The 22,555-nt window shown below is 38.2% G+C and overlaps 1 protein-coding gene across 2 annotated transcripts in view; it reads left to right on the top strand.

Moving 5' to 3' along the window:
- Nucleotides 1-22,031, top strand: part of LOC106054522 (uncharacterized) — a 28,970-nt gene extending 6,939 nt beyond the window's left edge. The window contains exons 3-12 of one of the 2 annotated variants that reach the window (XM_013210410.2): nucleotides 3,806-3,959; nucleotides 7,170-7,282; nucleotides 8,258-8,515; nucleotides 10,517-10,736; nucleotides 11,164-11,309; nucleotides 14,703-15,008; nucleotides 17,527-17,717; nucleotides 18,836-18,994; nucleotides 21,067-21,213; nucleotides 21,901-22,031. In XM_013210410.2, the coding sequence (XP_013065864.2) occupies nucleotides 3,806-3,959; nucleotides 7,170-7,282; nucleotides 8,258-8,515; nucleotides 10,517-10,736; nucleotides 11,164-11,309; nucleotides 14,703-15,008; nucleotides 17,527-17,717; nucleotides 18,836-18,994; nucleotides 21,067-21,200 (1,681 nt within the window). In that variant the 3' untranslated portion in view covers nucleotides 21,201-21,213; nucleotides 21,901-22,031. Of the gene's footprint in view, nucleotides 1-3,805; nucleotides 3,960-7,169; nucleotides 7,283-8,257; nucleotides 8,516-10,516; nucleotides 10,737-11,163; nucleotides 11,310-14,699; nucleotides 15,009-17,526; nucleotides 17,718-18,835; nucleotides 18,995-21,066; nucleotides 21,214-21,900 lie in introns of both variants that reach the window. The other variant, XM_013210409.2, reaches the window with a different exon arrangement.
- The last annotated feature ends 524 nt before the right edge of the window (nucleotides 22,032-22,555 follow it).

The raw sequence follows: 22,555 nt of genomic DNA, 5'->3' as shown, positions 1-22,555 counted from the left end.
TTAGTGATCAGGTCTAAGTAGAGAACTGGGTTGTCCAGGCTGTTAGTGATCAAGTCTAAGTAGAGAAGTGGGTTGTCCAGGCTGTTAGTGATCAAGTCTAAGTAGAGAACTGGGTTGTCCAGGCTGTTAGTGATCAAGTCTAAGTAGAGAACTAGGTTGTCCAGGCTGTTAGTGATCAAGTCTAAGTAGAGAACTAGGTTGTCCAGGCTGTTAGTGATCAAGTCTAAGTAGAGAAGTAGGTTGTCCAGGCTGTTAGTGATCAAGTCTAAGTAGAGAAGTGAGTTATCCAGGCTGTTAGTGATCAAGTCTAAGTAAAGTAGAGAACTGGGTTGTCCAGGCTGTTAGTGATCAAGTCTAGGTAGAGAACTGGGTTGTCCAGGCTGTTAGTGATCAAGTCTAAGTAGAGAACTAGGTTGTCCAGGCTGTTAGTGATCAAGTCTAAGTAGAGAAATGGGTTGTCCAGGCTGTTAGTGATCAAGTCTAAGTAGAGAACTGGGTTGTCCAGGCTGTTAGTGATCAAGTCTAAGTAGAGAACTGGGTTGTCCAGGCTGTTAGTGATCAAGTCTAAGTAGAGAACTGGGTTGTCCAGGCTGTTAGTGATCAAGTCTAAGTAGAGAACTAGGTTGTCCAGGCTGTTAGTGATCAAGTCTAAGTAGAGAAATGGGTTGTCCAGGCTGTTAGTGATCAAGTCTAAGTAGAGAACTGGGTTGTCCAGGCTGTTAGTGATCAAGTCTAAGTAGAGAACTGGGTTGTCCAGGCTGTTAGTGATCAAGTCTAGGTAGAGAACTGGGTTGTCCAGGCTGTTAGTGATCAAGTCTAAGTAGAGAACTGGGTTGTCCAGGCTGTTAGTGATCAAGTCTAAGTAGAGAACTGGGTTGTCCAGGCTGTTAGTGATCAAGTCTAAGTAGAGAACTGGGTTGTCCAGGCTTTTAGTGATCAAGTCTAAGTAGAGAACTGGGTTGTCCAGGCTGTTAGTGATCAAGTCTAAGTAGAGAACTAGGTTGTCCAGGCTGTTAGTGATCAAGTCTAAGTAGAGAAATGGGTTGTCCAGGCTGTTAGTGATCAAGTCTAAGTAGAGAACTGGGTTGTCCAGGCTGTTAGTGATCAAGTCTAAGTAGAGAACTGGGTTGTCCAGGCTGTTAGTGATCAAGTCTAAGTAGAGAACTGGGTTGTCCAGGCTGTTAGTGATCAAGTCTAAGTACAGAAGTGAGTTATCCAGGCTGTTAGTGATCATGTCTAAGTAGAGAACTGGGTTGTCCAGGCTGTTAGTGATCAAGTCTAAGTAGAGAACTGGGTTGTCCAGGCTGTTAGTGATCAAGTCTAGGTAGAGAACTGGGTTGTCCAGGCTGTTAGTGATCAAGTCTAAGTAGAGAACTAGGTTGTCCAGGCTGTTAGTGATCAAGTCTAAGTAGAGAACTGGGTTGTCCAGGCTGTTAGTGATCAAGTCTAAGTAGAGAATTAGGTTGTCCAGGCTGTTAGTGATCAAGTCTAAGTAGAGAACTGGGTTGTCCAGGCTGTTAGTGATCAAGTCTAAGTAGAGAAGTGGGTTGTCCAGGCTGTTAGTGATCAGGTCTAAGTAGAGAACTGGGTTGTCCAGGCTGTTAGTTATCAAGTCTAAGTAGAGAACTGGGTTGTCCAGGCTGTTATCAAGTCTAAGTAGAGAACTAGGTTGTCCAGGCTGTTAGTGATCAAGTCTAAGTAGAGAACTGGGTTGTCCAGGCTGTTAGTTATCAAGTCTAAGTAGAGAACTGGGTTGTCCAGGCTGTTAGTGATCAAGTCTAAGTAGAGAAGTGAGTTGTCCAGGCTGTTAGTGATCAAGTCTAAGTACAGAAGTAGGTTGTCCAGGCTGTTAGTGATCAAGTCTAAGTACAGAAGTAGGTTGTCCAGGCTGTTAGTGATCAAGTCTCAGTAGAGAACTGGGTTGTCCAGGCTGTTAGTGATCAAGTCTAAGTAGAGAACTAGGTTGTCCAGGCTGTTAGTGATCAAGTCTAAGTAGAGAAGTGGGTTGTCCAGGCTGTTAGTGATCAAGTCTAAGTAGAGAACTGGGTTGTCCAGGCTGTTAGTGATCAAGTCTAAGTAGAGAACTGGGTTGTCCAGGCTGTTAGTGATCAAGTCTAAGTAGAGAACTGGGTTGTCCAGGCTGTTAGTGATCAAGTCTAAGTAGAGTAGTAAACTTGAGGGAGGAGATCACGTTCTTTGAGAATTAGATTTAATCTAGATTTTTTAAACTAGATCTAGATTTTGTTTTACAGTATATCAAGATATTTTAAACTAGATCTGGATTTATATTCTAATTAAAATCGTTGTACAGTTTAGATCTAGATTTTCTAGGTCTAGTTTAGACTGATATATACTAGATCAAGATATAGAATTTCAATTTCTAGACTTAAAGTGCAGATTTTGATTTCCAAACGTCTAGATCAATATTGCAATGTTATAATATACTAAAGCTAATTTATATTTTTAAATTTAATGATGCATTCAGACTATTGATAGATAATCTAGGATTTTTTATTGCATAAATCTAATCTAAATTACATCTAAATTATTCCAAATTTATATTATAGATCTAGATCAAGTAGATATAGATCTTAAGAGTAATAAATCAGAAGTTTAGTTTATGTCGATCTACATCCTTATTCTAGTTCCGTTTAAAGGAAAATGCCAATAGCTCTGTTGATAAATGTGCTGAGACATCGAAGTACAAGCACGATACATGTGTTCTTTTTTTTTTTTTTTTTTCAATTACCAATCAATGCTGAATGATTATTGTATTCAGTTTGTTATTAAATTAAGAGCAATGCCTGGTCGTGCGGTTAGCGTGCTGAACTGATTATCTCGACGGTCCCAGGTTGTTTGTTTGTTTTACATGTTTCGGATGTTCAATCAGAGTTGAAGATGGAAGTAAACTAGTACAAACCTCCCGCAGGACGACGGGGGATGGGAGCGGGGCAGGGTTTGAACCAGGGAACATCGATAAATCCTAACGATAGTCCAGCGCGCAAACTGCCCGACCAGGCAGGGTTCATACCATGCTCGCTGTATCCTCCGTCGTCCAGCCAGTAGTTAAATATTTTTAACTTAGAAACATCCGAAACATGTAAAACAGAAAAAAAACAATAACATTTTTTACCACGGTAAATGAATTTTTGGAAAATTATTACTTTTGACCATTAAAATTAAATCACGTCTTGAATATTCCTTGCGAATAGGTGGATCCGACAGGGATCCGACTCTGACGGGGGCCGCCTCTGAGTTTGTGTGATAACACAAACTCTCTTTGTAATCTTGTTATTTTATCTTATTTTGCCTGTTTGATATTAGACACAAGAAAAGACAGGACAATTAAGTTGCACACGTTTTCATGTTATTCCGGTTCAATCATACTGTAGAGTAAGAATGTAAACAAGGGCTAGATGTATGTGATTGATAGTATTATCACGCAGCGCCTCATCTTTTAAGTTGACGAGCATAATTAAAAAATTAATAATGGTTAGCAAAATATGCATATTACATAAAACAAAATAGAGGCAACACGATTAAATTTACAAGTACTCTCATTCATTCTTCAAAAATATGCTTATAAATGTCTTATTAAGTGTAGTTATAGTGACGCTTGTAGAGGTTAGAGTTTAGAGGATTCCACAGAAATCCTGAACAGGGTCTTCATTTACTGTTATTATGTGTGGAAGTTTCTGTGCCTGCTGTTTTTAAATCTTTGCCTGGTCATGTTGCTTGCATGAAACCTCACCAAAATCTAAACATTCAGAAACCGTGCTAATTGTGAACATTTTTTTTTGCTCAGGTACATCAAGTCACTTCGTGACATTGCTATCAAAAGTACAGGCAGAAATACTCGCCAGATAACATCCAGGTGTGTCAGGAAAGAGTACCGCATGTTGACTACAGAGGAGAGGACACGCTATCACAATGCAGTTGTGGCCCTGAAGAGAGACACAGTGAGTTGAGAACAAACCAACTTTGGAACTGAATCTGTTTCCTATTTTTAGCACGCTTTGAGTCAAAAAATAATGAAACAAGTCTGCATCTTTCTTCCGCAAGGTCGTTTGGTAGTCTGCATCTTTCTTCCGCAAGGTCGTTTGGTAGTCTGCATCTTTCTTCCGCAAGGTCGTTTGGTAGTCTGCATCTTTCTTCCGCAAGGTCGTTTGCTAGTCTGCATCTTCCTTTCGCACTGTGTTTTCTTTGGGTCTCAAGGTTTCCGAATAGGCTCAACAGCACACAAAAAAAAAAAGCAAAATTATACCCAGTCCATATTGTTTGTGTGTGTGTGTGTGTGTGTGGCGGTCTGCGCAGCAACTGGACCTTAAAAACGAGATAATTAATGGTGCACCAGCATTTACTTCTATAATTAATGGTGCACCAGCAGTTACTTCTATAATTAATGGTGCACCAGCAGTAGCTTCTATAATTAATGGTGCACCAGCAGTTACTTCTATAATTAATGGTGCACCAGCAGTTACTTCTATAATTAATGGTGCACCAGCTGTTACTTCTATAATTAATGGTGCACCAGTAGTTACTTCTATAATTAATGGTGCACCAGCAGTTACTTCTATAATTAATGGTGCACCAGCAGTTACTTCTATAATAAATGGTGCACCAGCAGTTACTTCTATAATTAATGGTGCACCAGTAGTTACTTCTATAATTAATGGTGCACCAGTAGTTACTTCTATAATTAATGGTGCACCAGTAGTTACTTCTATAATTAATGGTGCAACCAGTAGTTACTTCTATAATTAATGGTGCACCAGCAGTTACTTCTATAATTAATGGTGCACCAGCAGTTACTTCTATAATTAACCCTTAAAGTGCGTTGCTGTCAAAACGAAAACATTAATTTAATCACCGTGCAGGATAGAGTTAATTAATGTACAACTTCCTTCTGTCCCTGCAGTTCTAAAAATTAACACTCTGACCTATTAAAAACAATTTTTATGTAAGGAAAAGAACCGCAAAAATACTGCCATATCTAGCGTAACTGTAAGATTGATCCCCTTTTTCTGTATAAAAGTAATTCAATTAGTTACCCCTTATTCATGTTTTTTGTTAGTTTTTCATTTATTGTCTTCGATTTTGAACAATTGTATATAGTTCTAGAAAGAGAAGTGGGAAAAATAACCTGTACAAGATTTATAACAGACAGAGTGAGTTGGTATATGCCTTGTAACAGTCAGAGTGAGTTGGTATATGCCTTGTAACAGTCAGAGTGAGTTGGTATATGCCTTGTAACAGACAGTCAGAGTGAGTTGGTATATGCCTTGTAACAGACAGAGTGAGTTGGTATATGCCTTATAACAGACAGAGTGAGTTGGTATATGCCTTGTAACAGACAGAGTGAGTTGGTATAGGCCTTGTAACAGACAGACAGAGTGAGTTGGTATATGCCTTGTAACAGACAGAGTGAGTTGGTATATGCCTTGTAACAGTCAGAGTGAGTTGGTATATGCCTTGTAACAGACAGTCAGAGTGAGTTGGTATATGCCTTGTAACAGTCAGAGTGAGTTGGTATATGCCTTGTAACAGACAGTCAGAGTGAGTTGGTATATGCCTTGTAACAGACAGAGTGAGTTGGTATATGCCTTGTAACAGACAGAGTGAGTTGGTATATGCCTTGTAACAGACAGAGTGAGTTGGTATATGCCTTGTAACAGACAGACAGAGTGAGTTGGTATATGCCTTGTAACAGACAGAGTGAGTTGGTATATGCCTTGTAACAGTCAGAGCGAGTTGGTATATGCCTTGTAACAGACAGTCAGAGTGAGTTGGTATATGCCTTGTAACAGACAGAGTGAGTTGGTATATGCCTTGTAACAGACAGAGTGAGTTGGTATATGCCTTGTAACAGACAGACAGAGTGAGTTGGTATATGCCTTGTAACAGTCAGAGTGAGTTGGTATATGCCTTGTAACAGTCAGAGTGAGTTGGTATATGCCTTGTAACAGTCAGAGTGAGTAGATATATGCCTTGTAACAGACAGACAGAGTGAGTTGGTATATGCCTTGTAACAGACAGACAGAGTGAGTTGGTATATGCATTGTAAGGGACAGAGTGAGTTGGTATATGCCTTGTAACAGACAGAGTGAGTTGGTATATGCCTTGTAACAGACAGACAGAGTGAGTTGGTATATGCCTTGTAACAGACAGACAGAGTGAGTTGGTATATGCCTTGTAACAGACAGACAGAGTGAGTTGGTATATGCCTTGTAACAGACAGAGTGAGTTGGTATATGCCTTGTAACAGACAGACAGAGTGAGTTGGTATATGCCTTGTAACAAACCGTTACGTAGAAAGGATGTCTCTTGACGTTAACTACGTTCAAATGATCTCATCAATTAATCCTAATCCGAAGAAATAAGTATATTTTAAATAAAAACAAAGATGGCTTTCTAGCTTACAAATAATACTGTATAAATACATTTTACGTCCATCGCTCATTCTTGCAGAGATGGTATCAGGGTAAGCACAGAAGGAAATCATGTTTCTTCGCAAGCGCTCAAAGTGTATTTAGAAATGAAGTAATATAGCAAATAATGTCATGTAAGAATTTGATATATGCTTGTCAGTCAGACATTTTTAGAAAGCTTCTATCAACTCACTCTGTCTGTCTGACCAAAAGTCTGTACACGTTATTTCTCCGACACCCAATCTCGTATCAATCTGAAATTTCGCACAATTATTTTTTTTACCTGACAACACAAGAATCAATAAAATTAATTAACCAATTATTTAACTATTGTTAATAAATTACTTTGTTTGGTAAGTCAAACAAGGGAATGAAATAATACTTGACTGAAGTAGTGGTATATGCTGAATTAGTCCCCTTTATATCAGGCTTAGTGAACGCGAACACAATCATGAACTAGAAACAAGAGAGATAACTCTACAATCTTCCATGTTCATAGACTCTTATACGCTAGTAGAGTGGTTACCACGTTGGCTTGACAAGGCTCACAAGTTCGAATTTAGGTCGTTCCTTTCTTTTGTGTATTTACTTTTATAAATACTTTTTTTTTTAGTTTTTGTTCCAGATCTATTACAAATGTAATGACGTGACTGGATCCTAACGAATTGATACAAGTCTACGCTTAATATAAGTTGTTTTTTAAAAGTATTTTTTATGTTTGTAATGTTTTCAACTCTCCAGTCAGTGCGACCCAATAAGTTTGATGCTATAGCCAACATTCACACTGGACAGACGAACTTGATTGCTCACGGTGGAGCGGGATTCCTTGGCTGGCACAGAATTTTTCTACTCATGTGAGATTTCAGAGAATTTTCTAACAAATATCTGTTTATTTATATTGTTTTTTTGTCTCTAACAGATACTATTTTCAAATAATCTGAAGCTATTTTATTTTCCATTTTGCGGCCAAAAATTAAAAATTCTAATGCAGTTTCAATGCATGCATATTATCTAAACCTGTAAAGATTCCTAAAAGTGCTTTATGAATTCTTTCTTTCTTTATTTTATCTCTCACATTGTACATACCCCAATGAACATGACATTGAGTTTTTCAATTTCACCACATTTAAGAGTAGCATGTAGTGTTTCAATGAAATCAAATTTAGTGTTTTGTGCATCACAAGAATCTCTCTCTCTCTCTCTCTCTCTCTCTCTCTCTCGGTTTCTTTCTCTGTCGCATAGACATTTTAAAATTCTATATTTGATAAAAAAGAAATACCCAGCGACAGAAGCAGCCTTCACCTTTACCTATCCCTATTTCTTTCGAACTGTTGGGACACCACAAATGATCTTTCGACAGTCTTCCTCCGTGCCTGTCTGTCTCATTTGTCTTAAGTAGAATCTGCTCTAGTGACAGGCCTGTCTACTTTTTATGTGTTTTCTACTCATCGCTTTCTTTGCTTCTTCTTCTTTTTCCTGGTACCGTTCTCTGAACTAAGGTCTTTTGGGGACTTAAGCAAGGATACATTTACCGTTCACCTTTCCCTTAGTCTGTTGGACCGTTGATGCACCACACAAGATTTGTCAACCGTCTTTTTCCATTCTTCTCTGTCTTTTGCCTGGGATAGAACCTCTTTCAATGGCAGGCCCGTCCATTCGTTTATGTTATTTTCCCATCGCTTTCTCTGTCTGCCTCTTCTTCTTTCCCTGTTACTGTTCCCTGAAGGAAGGTCTTTTTGGGACTTGAGCTATGATATATTAAAGCGATTTATTATATACTTAATTATATATTAAGATGTTGTTCAAGATTAATGTCTGATTATTTGAAGCTATGAGACAGCACTCCGACAAGTGGATCCTCGAATTTGTCTTCCATACTGGGACTCTAGTCTTGAAGGTCAGCTAGCAAGACCACTAGAATCAAGCCTTTGGACGCCGGATTTCTTTGGAACACCTCGAGGTCCGGTTGTGGATGGCCCTTTTGCGGGCTGGAGACTACCTACTGGGGTCCAGCTAATAAGAAATGCAGGTGTTGATGGAGATCTACTGACCCCTCAAATAATCAGCAATATTCTTACAAGACGAAGGTAGACAATTTAGAGTTGTTGTTTTTTTTAAAACATTTTTAGCATTGACCAGGAGTGTAGAGATGAAAAGGGGATGTTATCATTATCATTATTATCATCAACATCATCATTATCATCATCATTATCTTTCCTTTGCGCTCCTCATGGAACATAGGGCTTTTGTAAAAACACGTTACTCTCCACGGTCTATTGTTAGTTTTTTAATTGCTTTCAGCTCTTTCCTGTCCTCTCGGCTTCATCTAGTACACTTATATTAGGCTAATTGAACACAAATATGAAATAGAAACAATAGATCACTATACAATCTTCCATCTTCATAGAAACTTCTTTAGCAGAGAGTTTACCGCCTTGGCTTGAGAAGCCTGATTAGGCTTTAGCCCACAAATTCGATTGGACCTCATTCACCAATCGTAAACAAACAACATTTAGCACGTGGTGCTCTATCTCTTCTATATAATTTACGATCTCATGTTTAATTCATGAAGGTTGTCACCTGACAGTTTTTTTCGTTGTTTTATTAATAAGATCACGTGACTAAATGTTGGTTGTTTACGATTTGTGAATGAGGTCCATTCAGGTCGTTCACCTATTTTTTTTTATGCATTTAAAAAGCGATCACCCAGATATCCCGTACTTTCTCCCCCCACCCCTTTCCAACTGGTCCAGACAAGTGATAGGATCATAGCGTAGTGCGAAAGCTAAAAGCATAAAATTGCGCAAGACAAAGCAATCGCAAGGATTTATTATTGTTAGTCTAGATGTATTACAAATGTAATAACACGACTAATCCAAAGTATTTGATACCTTTAATATAAGGTTTTTTTTTTAAAGTATTTTTTTTTTATTCTGATTGTTTTTCAAATGAGTTCTAAATTATTTATTAATAATTAGAAATGTAAAAAAAAAAAAGTAAAATTTAAATTTCCATTTTAAACAGAGCTATCTGTGGAGCATTTTATGTAAAGTTAATCCATTTTCTAAGGTGCATTTTTCGTTTAATCTGCTTCTATATAGCAATTTTTGTTTTATGATTATAGCATACTCAGCACTCTATTGTTCAATCTCTCTCCTAGACCAATGTGTGTGTGGGGGGGGGGAGAGGAGATTTCTTGGAGAAAACTTCCGTGATGACCTTTGGCGATCCGGAAACTCTGATCCAATTGTTATATTAACTCGAGCCTCTTTGTTATCTGGTCATGCCGTATCCAAGCTGACCAAGGCCTCTAAGCCACACATCCCACAAGATTAACAGGAATATCATGTGGCGAGCGCAACGACAGTGTAGGGTTTCAGTTGTATGGACTCACAGATGTCCTGAAATGCACGAAATTCAAAATCTCTTTATCGATATTCGAACTTAAGGCCCTTGGTTTGAAACCCTAGTAATTTATCCCTCGGCCTGCGTGCAATGAAATCACCTATTTAGTAGCCTTCGCGCTTAAAAGATACAGTATGAGGTCTGCTTATGTTTCAGATACGAAAATGGGCATCTGTTTATGTTTCAGATCTGAAGATGGGTGTCTGTTTATGTTTCAGATCTGAAGATGGATGTCTGTTTATGTTTCAGATCTGAAGATGGATGTCTGTTTATGTTTCAGATCTGAAGATGGGTGTCTGTTTATGTTTCAGATCTGAAGATGGATGTCTGATTATGTTTCAGATCTGACGATGGGTGTCTGATTATGTTTCAGATCTGAAGATGGATGTCTGTTTATGTTTCAGATCTGAAGATGGGTATCTGATTATGTTTCAGATCTGAAGATGGATGTCTGATTATGTTTCAGATCTGACGATGGGTGTCTGATTATGTTTCAGATCTGAAGATGGATGTCTGATTATGTTTCAGATGTGAAGATGGATGTCTGATTATGTTTCAGATATTAAGATGGATGTCTGATTATGTTTCAGATATGAAGATGGGTGTCTGATTATGTTTCAGATATGAAGATGGGTGTCTGATTATGTTTCAGATATGAAGATGGATGTCTGATTATGTTTCAGATATGAAGAGGTAGTACAGACAAGTGCCTCCCCCCAGTACGATATTGAACTTCAGCACGGCACGGCGCACATGTATGTGGGTGGAGTCATGACCAGACTGGACACTGCAGCCTTTGATCCTATTTTCTTCATGCATCACGCCTTCATTGACTACATCTTTGAGATGTTCAGAAACAGACTGAGAAGCATTGGTGTAAATCCAGCACAGTACCCAAGATCGGTAAGCAATCTCGGAATGTTCGATCATCCCTTAACTTAAACCGTTTTAGAACGCACTATATCTAGCAACTATTGATTGAAATATTTTGATGGCAGAGAGGGGGGGGGGTAAAAAATGTTCCATTGTTTTAAAATCTAACATAATTCGTTATTTAGAGAAACACAAAAAGCTCAATGAGTTGTTTAAAGGAGGTACCGTCTTATTAATAAAAAATGTTTTCCCTTTGTAAGTAGAGAATCTAGAAAGCATACGGTTCTACTTTTGTATGCTAGTACATCGTCTAGTTCACTTTGAGTTCTTCTCAAACATGGTCACGTCTCCAACAATATATATGTTAGTGCCCTAAACACAGTGGAATGACATGTTCCTATCTCACACCATTCTATTAGATTCATAGTTTGTATATCATTGTAATGTCTACCAACAGAACAGCAACTTTCGACACGAACCAACTGCAACGACTGGCTTTGGCAGCTACACCCAAGAATACGGCTACTCTGACGCACTGGCCAGTAGAACGACGTACGAACCGGTTCCAACGTGTTCTGCACGCTCTCCAACTTGCGGAGTAGGGTAAGCTTGCTTTATTTTTCCAATGAACAAGAAATATATAAAAAAAAATTACTTAAAAAAGAACGAAGCTTATATTAATTGTAATTGTATCAGTTTGTAAATGTCATATAATTAAATTTGTAATAGATCTAAACTACAGTAAAAAAAATATGTGATTAGAAATATTTTACCAATTGTTTTTTTGTTTAGAGCAATTTCATGGTCTTAGGTTTCTCATTGCGCTATGATCCTATCGCTTGCTGCACCAGTTGGGAAAGAAAAGGAGGGGGGGGGGGGGAGGGCGCATCTGAGTCAATGTCACGTGATCGCTTTTGAAATGCATTAAAAAAAAAGTTGTACGGCTTGAACTCAAGAGCTCAGGAAGTTTAATTAAACTTATTCCACCACACCTGTCAAGTACAATTTATTTCCCTTGTTCAATACTAAACAAAATAAATATTAATTACTGATAGTTTATTAGCCAATTGTTATTTTTTTTAAATTGATTCTTGTGTTGTCAGGTACAAGAAATAATCGTGCAAGCTTTTCATTGTTGTTTCCACAATTTTTATCGAAATGACGAATTATTTTTCAATGGCCATTAAATTTGAGACCTAAAAGAAGCTTAAAAGAAAGCAAAATGAAAGTAAAAGTGTTTGGTATCTCAATTTATTGGACAGGGAATTATTTACATTTCCGATACTCGAGTCATTTTTCGCATAACTGCAATAGCTTTTTGCATTATTATACAACGTCATCACATAATTTGAAGCTCTGGATAGCTCAGTGTCACAGGCTAGAGATGACCCTCGGGTCGTGGTTCGGGCATCACTGATTTGACTCGCCGACCTCAGAAAAGTGAGTGAACTATCTACTTCCTTTTTGAATTATTGTTTTATTAGTTACACGGAAACTGCAATATCACTATATATATATTATAGCTTTTATATAGCGCTACTTTCATGCTTATAGCATGCTCAGAGCGCTTTTGGTCCAATCTCATTTGTGGCGGGGAGGGGGTATCTAGGAGTTGGTTTTCCGTACTGCCTTTAGGCGCTCAGTAAACACAATCCCCTCTAGGTAGCCAAGCCAAGCCTAGCGAAATTGGCCTCTCGACCACGCTTCCCACCGGGGCAATATCACGTGATGAGCTTACATAGTAATGGGTGTAGAATAAAGGATGGCATTGTCTCAACACAATGGAGAAACGTTGTTCTTTAAGGAAAAACTTTTTTTTAATAAATCCACCACACTATAGTTCAGCCTAAATCTTCTTGGTACGGCTAACGAGGTCGAGGGCCCTAATGTGTTGATGGTATTAAAAGAATGTCCATATTGTCGTGGTTCCCATTCAGGCGCGGCCCCTTGGCTGTCGTTCATGTTCGGCATCCCCGAAGCCCGCCTCTGCTTTCCTCTAAATCAGTGTTTCTCAAACTTTTGACTGATGCGTACACCTTCTAGAATTTTTGTAACGTTAAGTACCGCTCGTCTCCCCCCCCCTCCTTACCCCTATAAAAAAAAGAAAAGAAAAGCGTGCTTGAGAGGCTAAATACGCTTAAACTTGGCTTGGCTTGGCTACCTATGAAGGGGGCTCGAGGTTTGACACCTGACTCGAGCAGACTTGTGTTTAATGAGCGCATAAAGGCAGCACGGAAAAAACTTCTTCCAGATACACCCCCCCCCAACTGGTCCACAAATGAGATTGGACCAAAGCGCTCTGGACATGCTATAAGCATGAAAGTAGGGCAATATAAAAGCTATAATAATAATAATAATAATAATAATAATGCTGATGTCAATGTCGGTTTGGACGACGTAGGGCATGAGATTCGCCAATGGGAAGAAAAAACACTCCACGGAAAATTTCCGCTTCATTACATGGGGACAACATCGACAAGACTGCTTCCTTAACATGGCTCAAAGCAGGTCATCTCTACCCTGAAACAGAAGGCTTTGTTACAGCAATACATGACAGAGTAATTAGGACAAAAAATCACGAGAAGCATATCCTGAAACTCAATGTTGTCGACAAATGCCGAAAATGTGGAAATGTGGGCGAGTCGATTGAACACATTATGGCAGGATGTCCAGCCCTATCAGAATCAGCCTACCTAGGTCGCCATAACCAAGTTGCAAAGTTAATACACCGACACCTGGCTTTGACGGACAAATTGAACGGTAAGGACACTCCCTCTTATTATAAATACTCTCCGCAAGAGGTTCTCGAGTCTACTGAACATTGCTGTACTGGGATGGGCCTATTGTTGTGATTGTTGTGAACTTCTAGCCTATGACTTTGACATGGATACATTACATATGCAATACTTCAAGAACACCAGGGATGCGTTAGAAATAAGAAACATTTAATAGTAATAAATTATAACTGTAGGCAACAAAAGCGGATCTCCTAAATATACATTAACTATCAGAACTGCCTTATAATGGCTCCTACTATGCTATCACAAAACTCCGGTCCCCTGTCAACAATAACAAAACTCAAGGGCCGTCACCCCGCTTTACCTAGTCAACCAATGGAATAATAATAAATACAATAAATAAACATAGAAATCCTCACATCTTACAACCAAGGTTCTATAAGGTGTTTTCAACAATGGTCTATACAAACACAATCACCACACCTATTCTGACCGACAAAACGGTAGATTTCAATCGCCCGGATCTGCTGTTCATCGATAAAAAAGAAAAAACCGCTACCATTATCGATATCGCCGTACCACTGTCTCATAATTTAAGAAAAACTGAGATAGAAAAACAACGAAAATATGGGAACCTAGGCTTGGAGATTAAGCGTTTATGGAAATTGTCCAAAATAACAATATACCCCATTGTTATATCAACCGAGGGGATAATAACAACTGACCTCACAGACACATTCAAGGCCCTTAACATTCCTAGGAACATCTTCGTTGCCTGTCAGAGGGCGGTACTGCTGCAGACCTGCCACATCACCAGAAAATTCCTCAGTGGAAACTGTTAAAGGGACTACGATGAATTTTGTTTCTCTTTAGCGAAACTCGACCCTGGCAGCCCCAGAGAATGACTACTCGTTCATTTCTAACATAATAATAATAAGAAGAATAAGAATAAGAATAAGAATCAATTATTTTTGCAGGCCTACATACACAAAATAATAATTACTCTATGACAATTAGCATGCAAAAATAGCGCCGTGTTTGAGTTTGTTAAAACTTATAATAAAAAATAAAAAGGATTTAAAACGTATGCTATTTTTTTGTTCTAATTTATAAACTAATTGGGTACGTGTAAAAAATCAGCATAGTTAACCCAATGTGTACACCTTCAAACTCTTCCCATACCTCTGTGGATACGCGTACCCCACTTAGGGAAACACTGCTCTGAATGATAAAATATTCTTACCCTCCATTTCAGTAGTTCCTTGGTGTGCGAAGTGTCTACCGGCCGATGTCTGCCAGCCCTAAGGTCGCCCAGGTCTAAACGCCAAAGCTCTGACAAAGTTCCTGATACCTGCAACGTGGAGAGAAACTACGCTATACCCAATCAGAACGACTATTGCTGTGAAGACCAGTGTGATATTAAGGAGTGGGTGATGATCCCTGTGAAGATAGTCAACATGAGACCCCCAAGATTTAGGAAGTACAAAAGTTTCCCCGTCAAAGATGGTGTGGTAATGGAGATGAATGACATCTACTCGCCCAAACTGTATGAGGACACTAAAAGGTAAAACACTAGTAAAAACATTATCTATATTTGTCTATCTATCTATCTATCTATCTATCTATCTATCTATCTATCTATCTATCTATCTATCTATCTATCTATCTAATCTATCTATCTATCTATCTATCTATCTATCTATCTATCTGTCTGTCTGTCTGTCTGTCTGTCTGTCTGTCTGTCTGTCTGTCTGTCTATCTATCTATCTATCTATCTATCTATCTATCTTCTGTCTGTCTGTCTGTCTATCTATCTTTCTATCTACGGGGGTCTACGATAATGAATCTCATTTTAGCAGGTCGTGACTTTAATTTTGATATACGGTTAATGGAATTATTTTATACACACATTTATGATTTGTACCTTACTAAATGCTCGGATGAAAAATAGTTGTATGTAAGTTTCTGAGATGAACTGCACAGTGGTTTCCAGATCAGGCAGCTCTCCATATAGTTTCTCTTCTATGGTGGTGATTTGGGGTCTGTGTCTTATTTGGGCTTATTGTTGAAGAATGCAGTTTTGAAGGACATGGTCGGCATTCCCTGGTGAGACTCCACGAGGGCACATTTTACTGGTTCCAATTTTCAGCTTCCGGAACATATGTTCTCTCATTCTGTTGTGTCTGATTCTTATGTGAAAAATTAGATGTTGATCGTATCGGGATGGTTTATAATAGGTGGCGTCCTTCTTGTAATTTGGATGAGAGCTTGTCCATTCTCCTTTTTGTCTATTCACAAGACTTTCTTCATATCCTAAAGAGTGTGTCAACCTTCTCATTTCCTTCTATTTCCATATGTGCTGGTATTTATTGCAGAACAGTTTTCTTGCTGTTGTTGAGCTATAAAAGTGTTGTCCTATATCGTATCACATATGAGGAAATAGAGTTGTTCAAGTTTTAAAGGACTGTTATTGCATCGGTCAGGAAGACATTCTGACTGTTTGGCGTACTTGCTAGCGTGGTAGCTGTAAGTTCCGGTGCTTCCCTTCCTGCTCTGTGGCTGACTTGATATATAACATTTATTAATTAATTGTTCTCCATTTGGCCATTCGTTGAGTATTCCAGCTCCTCCATTTGGCCATTCGTTGAATACTCCAGCTCCTCCATTTGGCCATTCGTTGAATACTCCAGCTCCTCCATTTGGCCATTCGTTGAATACTCCAGCTCCTCCATTTGGCCATTCGTTGAATACTCCAACTCCTCCATTTGGCCATTCGTTGAATACTCCAGCTCCTCCATTTGGCCATTCGTTGAATACTCCAGCTCCTCCATTTGGCCATTCGTTGAATACTCCAGCTCCTCCATTTGGCCATTCGTTGAATACTCCAGCTCCTCCATTTGGCCATTCGTTGAATACTCCAGCTCCTCCATTTGGCCATTCGTTGAATACTCCAGCTCCTCCATTTGGCCATTCGTTGAATACTCCAGCTCCTCCATTTGGCCATTCGTTGAATACTCCAGCTCCTCCATTTGGCCATTCGTTGAGTATTCCAGCTCCTCCATTTGGCCATTCGTTGAGTATTCCAGCTCCTCCATTTGGCCATTCGTTGAGTATTCCAGCTCCTCCATTTGGCCATTCGTTGAGTATTCCAGCTCCTCCATTTGGCCATTCGTTGAGTATTCCAGCTCCTCCGTTTGTGGTGGCTACTTCACATAAACTGTGACCTAAAGGTTGTTAGGACAATGATTTTATAGATGAGAGTTCACTAAATTCTTGACCTCTGTAGACTGTAGTCACGGCTTTCTTTCTTCTTATGTCATTTTTTGCAAGCAACATATATCTCCAAATGACATATTTCTCTATACAACTGGCTGAGTCAACCTTGTCTGGTAATAATGTAGTATTTTTATTGGCATATGTTGGATTTATTATAGATAAAAAAATCCACAAAAAAAAATATCTTTGCTAAAATGTTTACAAAGATACTTAAGACAAATTAAAATTTAATTTTTTGAAGGACTGCTTCATAGAACAACAAATTCGTAAATGAAACTTAATCTCTGTAGCAACGGATCGTGAAATTGCAAATTGTAGAACACTTAACTAAAGAAAACTTTTTTTTTTGAGACATTAGAAACCATTTACAAAGCAATTAGATCAATTAGATAGTCATTATAAGACATCAGTTAGGCCAGGTTCACATTTAACTTCACATTCGCTTTCACCTATCCCTTGGATTGCTGGACCGTTGAGGCACCACACAAGATCTGTCAACCTTCTTTCTCCATTCTTCTCTGCCATTAGTCTTTGATCGAATTTAATTCTGATGTTCTTTCTGAAAATATTGATACCTGCCTTTTTACCTGCCTGGGTGGACCACTTCGGGGGCCGATTTTGAGTTTGTGTGGGCAAACTGTCTTTGTAACCTTGTTTTTTTTTTTTTGTTTTTTTTTGTTGTTGTTGTTAATTAATATATAGAGACATTTTCATTTTTAATTAATATTTCGAAAAAACAAATGTTTATTATTGTTACTGGTTACGTTGCTTCAAGTTAAATACTTAATTGTGATTGTTTTCTACAGGTACATATCAGACAAACAGTCCAACCTTAAAACGTACTCCAGATGTGAAGAGGACAATTCCGTTGGTCAAATCTTCTTGTATTCTCACGGAATGAACTACGCAGGCTACTATAAAGAATCCACCATTGTTGACCAAAAGTTGACCGTGTCAGTATCCATGGGATACATTGGTGTCAAGAAACCGGCCGATGGTATGTCAAATGTAAATATCTAAATACTTGCCAAAGCATCCCGAGGTTGAGATTTAATAGAGTTCAAAGGACTTTTAAAATTGATAGTAGTATTGATTTTTGACTGTCTGTTACTTAGTATTTGGTAGTAACTTCAGACAGCTAATTGTAACGTATCTTTGAAGGCGTAGAACTTCCAAATACATCTTGAATAAAGATTAACAACTTATTTCACAAAGTAAACCTGATTAATTAAGAAATAAACACAGATTTAAATCTCAGTGTTACTTAAGATGAGAACACAACAAATTAGAAAATTTTAAATGATTTTCAAAACATATTTCAACTCGTGCCTTTCATTTCACTTATACTGAGTTACACCCTACAAGAATCACATGTGCACCCTCCTGCCCATTGCTCTTCCATTCCTCCACTTGTATACGCGTACATAATCCGACTAAATCCTTCATCAGACACTATGTACACACACACACACACACACACACATACACACACACACACACACACATACACACACGCACACACACACACACACACACACATACACACACGCACACACACACACACACACATACACACACACATACACACACACATACACACACGCACACACACACACACACACATACACACACACACATACACACACACACACACACAGCACAAAACTGAAACGCTCGTGTTGTTTTTGTATTTCTCTGATCGAGTGTTTAAAACAAATCGTGGGAATTGATCATGTGAACACACTGGCATAGCTAGCGATTTGGTGGCCCGGGGGGGGGGGGGGGGGGCTTGACCTCTTTAGGGACCACTGGATTTTGACATTCGACACTAAGACATGAGATAATGGCGTAATGTTTAATATTTCATGTAAAAATAAATTTCGGACACTCATTGGGGGTTCAAGTGGGGGCCCGATGGATTTTCAAATTTGGATCCCCCCCTCACCCACTCTAGCTACGCCACTGTTTGAGCATATGTTTTGATAACCGTTGTCACTTAACCAGCTTGCCGTTATAACTGAAGTAATGTTACAATAAGTTTAGTTCCCTGTTTCTCAATATCTAAAACATACTTTAAAAAAAACAATGAACTCTTTCACTGTCTTTTTACTCTAGGTGCTATAAGTAAAGCCATAGTCAGGGCCCATGACTCTTGTGGACGTGTGTGTCACGTGGCCTGCAGGGACAAAGAGGCAAGAGAGTACAGTATTTGTTCCGGGGCCATAGCGGTCAATAATCAGAGGCCTCTGATGTACGGGAATAAGTTTGATGAAGGTCAGTTTCGGGGCAATAGTATCATCGTCCCCGTCGCTACGCATTATTTTAACGTTTCTGCTATTTAAAATGTTTTTTTTTTTTTTTTTTTTTTGTAAATCTAACATGTATTTTAAAGTGATTATTCTAAAGCGACAAATATCATTAAATTTTCAAATAATTATGCTGCCTTAAATAACATTAAAACCATTAACAGTTATATGTACAAATCAAGGGAAACAATCTTATGACTTGAAACATTTTAAATATATTTCTAAATTAACTCCTTTGCATTTTTACTTTGACTCTTTGCAGTGGGTGCAATGTAAAAATTGCTGTAAGTTTTTTTTTTTGTTTTTGTTTTTACTACTTCTCTTATTGGCTTGCTAACTCTTTCATGGGTAGAACCTGGAAACGATTCTCGAAAATGGCTCTAACGTAAAAAAAAAGCTAATAAGCAATACAGGGAAAAACTCTAGTTTGACCGTTATTTTTTTGAAATATAATCATCTTTAAATTAAATGTGCTATAGATGTTTTGACTTTGAACACACAGACGTCAGGGGGAATTCCCGCATGTATTCATCAAAGAGTTGAATAAATAAGAGACACTGATAGACGTACGATGAAGAAACTATTAGCTGCACTGCTACAATACATTTGTGACAATACATTTGTTCATATAATACTGATGAGGGCGCGGTGGCTGAGCGGTAAAGCACTTGGCTTCCGATTAGGGTTCCGGGGTTCGAATCCTGGTAAAGATTTTTAATTTCAGTATCCTCGGGCGCCTCTGAGTCCACCCAGCTCTAATAGGTACATCACATTAGTTGGGGAAAAGTAAAGGCGGTTGGTCGTTGTGTAGCAGAAACAGATGACCTTCCCATCATCTGCCCTTTAGACCACAAGGTCTGAAAGTGGACCTTTACTTTATATAATACTTAAACACAATATCAATACTATATGTCTAACTAGACCCAGTATTCTAGTCTAGACTACAGTCTTTTAAGGTTTTTATTACAAGTCACTCCTTCACGGAGGAACCTGGGTCTGTGGACTCTGATCTCAAGAACTGCTCTAACGATTTTCCTAAACATTTAACTGTCGAAAAGAATGACTAGCTCCTTGGCCACAATGGGAAAACTATAGTTCAGCGGTTCTCAACCTTTTATGCTCCCCCTTTTTACAATCCCCCACTCTGCCGCGACACCCCCCTCACACACACACACAGACATATACAGCAATGGAAGAATAGACAATACCAATCCATATTTTCGATGGTCCTAGGCGACCCCTGGCAAATCGTCAATCGACCCCCAAGGGGTTCGCCTTCCACAAGGTTGAGAACCCCTGCTCTGGTTGGACCGTTCTTATCTTTCTAAGTAAAAATAAATCAATGTAAATTACGCTTGACTAGACCTAAAAAAAACAAAGGTTACAAAGACAGTTTGTGTGGAAACACAAACTCAAAATTGGCCCCCGAAGTGTCCTTACAGGCAGGTAAAAAGGCAGGTATCAAAATTTTCTGAAAGAACATCAGAATTAAATTTGATCAAAGACAAATGACAGAGGCATGGAGAAAGAAGGTTTACAGATCTTGTGTGGTGCCCCAGCGGTCCAGCAAACCAAAGGATAGGTGAAAGTGAATGTGAAGTTAAATGTGAACCTTTTTACGAGATCTAAACCGGACAGACGGACAGACATTTCACACAAAACTAATAGCGTCTTTTCCCCTTTCGGGTGCCGCTAATAATATGGCGTAGTCAGCTTTAGGCGGCTTAGTCTTGAGTTCGAATTCAAGTCCTACAACGTTTTTAAATGCATTTAAAAGCGATCACGGTAACATTAACATGAAATCGCCCTTTCCCCCCACTCTTTCGCAACGGGTGTAGACAAGTGATATGGTCATAGTTCATATTAAGAAAGCTAAAAGCATACAATGGCGCTAAACAAAAATAATTAGTAAATAATAATATCCAATCGCACATATTTATTATTTTTAGGCTAGGTCTTTTACAGATTTAATTCCATGACTGATTCAAACTGAAGATACAATTACACTAAATATATGCTTCTCTTGTTTATTTCGTTCAGCTCTCTTGAATATTTTTGAATATTCACCGGACAGTCCCCTGCCTAAGTTCAAGGTAGACAACTTGTTTTTGACTTTCTATTGCGACTACCGTAGTGACTACCCCTTCGCCAATTTGCCTTCCAAAAAGAAATAACACTTCAGTTTCGGTAAGTAGATTTAATTACGACATTCTTATCATGTATTTTCTAACAAAATTAATCATCAACGTCAAAGTTTTGACTTAGTTTGAAATGATGAAAAATAAGGTATCGAACTAAAAAATGGAAAAAAATATTGAAAAATATTGACTAGTAGTTTGGTATGCGCTCTGGACTGTAGTCTCCATGATCCGCCAATCTCCCATTGTCCTGTAAAAGGTTTGGACTAGGATTAAATAAACTGAAATTCTGAGCATCCGAAACATATAATACAAAAAAAAATACAAAAAAAAACTCACGCTCCTCGATTCTGGTAGACATGTGAACATGAAGTTATTTGGTTGGAAAAACAATTAATGTTGAAACAGGAAGATGTATATGACGTGAGATTGTCAGGTTTGAAAAACAAAACAGCATGACTTACAGCAATAGATTAAATCAATAATTGAACATTTTCGGAAAGTTTTTTTTTTTTTTTGTCTTGGATGCAATTAGGCTTCCAATGGTGAGTTGCTTCCGAGATATAATGAGCCCCCCTGTCTCTAGCGCTACTGCACGATTATAGGGGCCTAATTATTGGTTGTTTTTATATGAACATGGGCCATTATGTTTGTGCCACAGATGATACTATATCATTCAACTGTTAAGTACTGACTGATTAGAAACTTTCATCAGCAATTTACTTTTTTTTTCCAGATGTTTCCTGCTGTTGAAAAACAAATTGAATGAGAACATATTTCAACTAGAACACAGTTGTTGGGTGTAATTGTTGTCTTTGCTTCAGAGAAGTTTGTCATCGATTGAAAATAAATTATTATTACTAAATAGTAATGTGTGTGTGTGTGTGTTTGTGTGTGCGCGCTAGCTTGTGTATGTGTGCAACCTTTTTGTATTGAGGGCCGCATTGAAAAATTTTGGGAATGGGGAGCCGCATGTATATTTATACTTACGAATTAGAAAAATATGTTAGCTAACTGTGTATAAAGTCTTTTAATTTATATTTAGACTATTATAAATTCTTTATTTTCACACTCTTAAATGAGGAATTACAACAAGAGTTAGCAATTTCTGAAACCAATTTTACGATTTAAAAAATATGCTATTGTCTTTTTATATCACAACCTTTAACCCCAAACACACGGTGGTACTAAATGTGAAATATTTAACTGTTAACACTTGTTCGTTATGTTCCGGAACTGTGGAACTAGTTTACTAGTTGTTATCCTGGTGACTGCAAAACACAGTCAGTCAGCATCAACCTTTGATTATACTTATTAAGTTTACACAGAAAAAATGTTTGTTCACAAATGTATGTTTACCCAAATAATGTGAAAGTTTAGCAGCAAAAAAT

Source organism: Biomphalaria glabrata, chromosome 9 (assembly GCF_947242115.1).
Source record: "Biomphalaria glabrata chromosome 9, xgBioGlab47.1, whole genome shotgun sequence".
Taxonomy (NCBI): domain Eukaryota; kingdom Metazoa; phylum Mollusca; class Gastropoda; family Planorbidae; genus Biomphalaria; species Biomphalaria glabrata.
Note: the sequence above shows the minus strand (reverse complement) of the source record. Positions and strands in the feature narration are given on the sequence as shown.